This window comes from Amblyomma mixtum, chromosome 6, assembly GCF_055824585.1.
Source record: "Amblyomma mixtum isolate Tamu chromosome 6, ASM5582458v1, whole genome shotgun sequence".
NCBI classification, from domain to species: domain Eukaryota; kingdom Metazoa; phylum Arthropoda; class Arachnida; order Ixodida; family Ixodidae; genus Amblyomma; species Amblyomma mixtum.
In genome coordinates, this window is record NC_143017.1 from 112653319 (window position 1) to 112656498 (window position 3180).

Genomic DNA, 3180 nt, shown 5'->3' on the forward strand with positions numbered 1-3180 from the left:
GTCTGACAAGATGGGCAGGCAGCCCACCACCCGGTGAGCAGGTGAGCAGCCTGCCACAAAACCGGCTTCAAACAAACAGACAAACACACAACGCTCGATTACCGGAAATGGCCTTTTATAAGTGCACTTTTTAGTGCGCTAGCACTTATAGTGGCCATTTCCGTTACAGTTTACGGTTAAGTACAGTTTTTACTGTACTTAACACACCACGCCCTTTGGGAAGGGTCAGCGCAATCCCTTGATAGTCTTCGTTCGAATCAAAAGACCAAAAGACTTTGTTCTGTTCTTTTTTTTTCTTCACCCGATACTACTCTACAGCGCAGTAGTGTAGTGCCGGGTACGGACGTCCTCGGCGCCCTCTCCCCCTGGGAGCCACCGAAGCAGCCCGAGCCGCGTGCGAGAATTCAACATCAAGAAAGCCGTCGAAGCCACCCCGACCGAAGAAAAACAGCAAAGCAGCCGCCGTCTTCGTGGGCTGCCCCCTGAACATGAACCACTACCGGACCGCCCTTAACCTCGCAAGAAAGCCCCAACAGCTACGATGGCCCCGCCTAGAGCGTCGGCTCCGGTCATTCTCTGGCCAGCCGGCTCCGGTCAGCTGCCGCAGGAGTCCTGGACTAGGGACTCCACCCATGAAGACTCCCAAGGCGTTATGAGCAATCCATAGACGTTTTGTCTCTGTCGTTTTTCTATTTTATTATGTCCTATTATCTATATGTTAGTTTTCTGCGATGTAATTTGTTCCGTTTCTTTTCATGTATTTTTGCTCCCTTTGCTCGGACTCATTTTAGGGTACGAGTATTCTGTAAATAAACAAATAAGAAGAAGTTGACGTTTTGATTCCGGTGTTGTTCACGAATTGCGCAAGGTTACGTTATTGCTTTTGCGTGAGAGTGGAATGCTAAAAGGCAGCTGGAACGCTTTGCTCACTCGGCTCCGAAGCATACGGATCCCAGGTAACGTTTACGGGATCAGATTTCCTCGGACCGCTGCTTTTAGTATCGCAGGGGGGCTTGGGCTATTCATCATAGCCGTGCTTGCAACTACTTCGAGCGAAGATTGGCCGAAAGTGCATGTGTGCACAAGCAAAAGCTGCTCACAGTACTCAAGAATGCTTCGGGATTCAGTGAACAGATCCATGGACCCGTGCCTTAGCTTCTCTCGCTACGTATGTGATGGCTGGCGCAACTCCGTCTACTCAGTTCGCGAATCCATTTACCACGACGTGCTCCAAAGGGTGGCGCTAGCTTCGAGAACCATTCAGATTTCGAAAAGTAGCCCGAGCTCAGTAGAGCGAGCAACTGCCTTCTACAAAAGCTGTGAAGCCATCGGAAAGGGGGAGCGCGACGAGTTGAGCAACGTCAAAGAAGCACTGACCAGAGCAGGTGTGACGTGGCCTCATTTTGACCGCCAACCAGACATCGTGACCTTGTTGCTCGCGACGTCTCTGATGCTCGGCTGGGACGCCGTCATCTACGTAGGAGCCAGTGTAGGGCGCAATGAGATACTCCTCGCAATGGGGAGCGCGTTCTGGATCGTCGCTTCGAAGTACAAGCGCCTTGGAAGCTACTCTCAAAAGCTGCGTTACTTCCAACTCTTGCGCGACAAATTCTACAGACGTAAGCGAGGCAGAACAGTAAGCGCCGGTGAAATGGTTCGACTGTCGGAGGTCATGTCTGCCGTACTTCTCAACGACGAGACGAGAGGGACACTCCGGGTGCCTATTTCACGTTCCTGGCTTAATGTCGGGACACTGAACATGACTGCATCACGCGTGGAAAGAGCGCTCGGCGCGTACAGCGTGAGTGTTAATAACCATACTATCGTGTCTATCCGGCGGGTTAACTTTGTACGAAGCTTCTTCTTCGACCTTCTCCTTCGATACGGTGAACGAGATGTGCACACATACGTGTCATTGTGCACCGTGCAAGTAGCCGTCCTGTTCGCCAGCTTTGACCTTATTGCGGACTACTACGGAAGCAAAGAGCAAGCTGTCCTTCGCCATGGTACCTTCTGCCTCGGACGCGTCTATCTCCTTCTGGGCGATAACTTGTTTTCAGAATTTGCTGGACTGACTTTAAGTAAAGAATCTCGCAGTGACATCGAGAAAATCATGCTGTCTTTAAAGCATGCATACGAGCCATTTATGCAGGATTGGGATTCGTCTGATGCCATGAGGAAGGCTGCCATCAAGTTGCCTTTTCTGAAGACCGTTTTGCCTGGTGCCACCTTGACCGAAAGTGCTATTGGAAGCCAGGAGGATGTGATTTCCGATATGACTCAGTCGTTCGTGGGAAATTGGCTCAAGATAACGGCGCATAAGCAGGTTTCAGGAGGCTTGCTTGACAGGACAGTCATCGACGGCATGGACATGCACGCCATGAATCATGACCGGCAAAACTCCGTTCTCTCCCCACTTGCCTTTTCATTTCCGATGTACGACAAAGATCTTCCGAAAGCAGTGAAGTATGCTGGGCTCGGTACACAGGTGGCGGAAGTTGTTGGAGCACTCATATTGGAGCATTACTCTGCCAGCAGTAGGGTATTTGAGACTATGGCGTGTCTTGGAAAAGTACCGTTTACAGAGCAAGAAAATATCGCCAGCACATTTATTGACATTCTGTCTTTAAATGTTCTGCTTTCAGCACTGAAGAGAGACGCGTCTGAATCTGCGAGGCTTGTGAACTTCGAAAATTTCACTCCAGATCATTTACTACTGATCGCCTGGTGTTATCTGAAGTGTCAGAGTAGGTTTAGTCTATTCCGCCCTGTCTGCGACACAGCTTTACAACAAGTTCCAGACTTCGCTCGCGCATTTCAGTGTAGAGTTGGGAGCCCTCTTAATCGGCAGCAAAAATGTTTTGCCTTCTAATATTTAGTCGCTTCACACTCATAGACCTTTACTTGCATGAAAAACTTCGAAAGTTCGGTGCACTTAGAGAGATCCGCTGTCACAGACATTTACAAAATCATTGACTCTATCTCTTGGACATTTTAACCCGGTCAAGCACTTATAAACTTTGCGCCGATTAGGGCACGCACTCCGCATATGATAGCTAGATTTTTTTCTGTCGAATGAGCTTTCATTTTCGCTGCTCTTTACACTCTCCACATCTTCGAATGCTGTGACTGTGCATGCTTGGAATGTCAACGCTTTGCGAAGACCAGGCAACATTTCTT

At 49.4% G+C, this 3180-nt stretch overlaps 1 protein-coding gene across 1 annotated transcript in view; it reads right to left on the bottom strand.

The window, feature by feature from the left end:
• Window positions 1-1912: 1912 nt before the first annotated feature.
• The window catches only part of LOC149340059 (A disintegrin and metalloproteinase with thrombospondin motifs like), a 33666-nt gene continuing 32398 nt past the window's right edge, over window positions 1913-3180 (bottom strand). Inside the window, exon 14 of the mRNA XM_089551045.1 lies at window positions 1913-2038. Within this exon, the coding sequence (XP_089407171.1) occupies window positions 1913-2038 (126 nt within the window). The remainder of the gene's footprint in view (window positions 2039-3180) is intronic.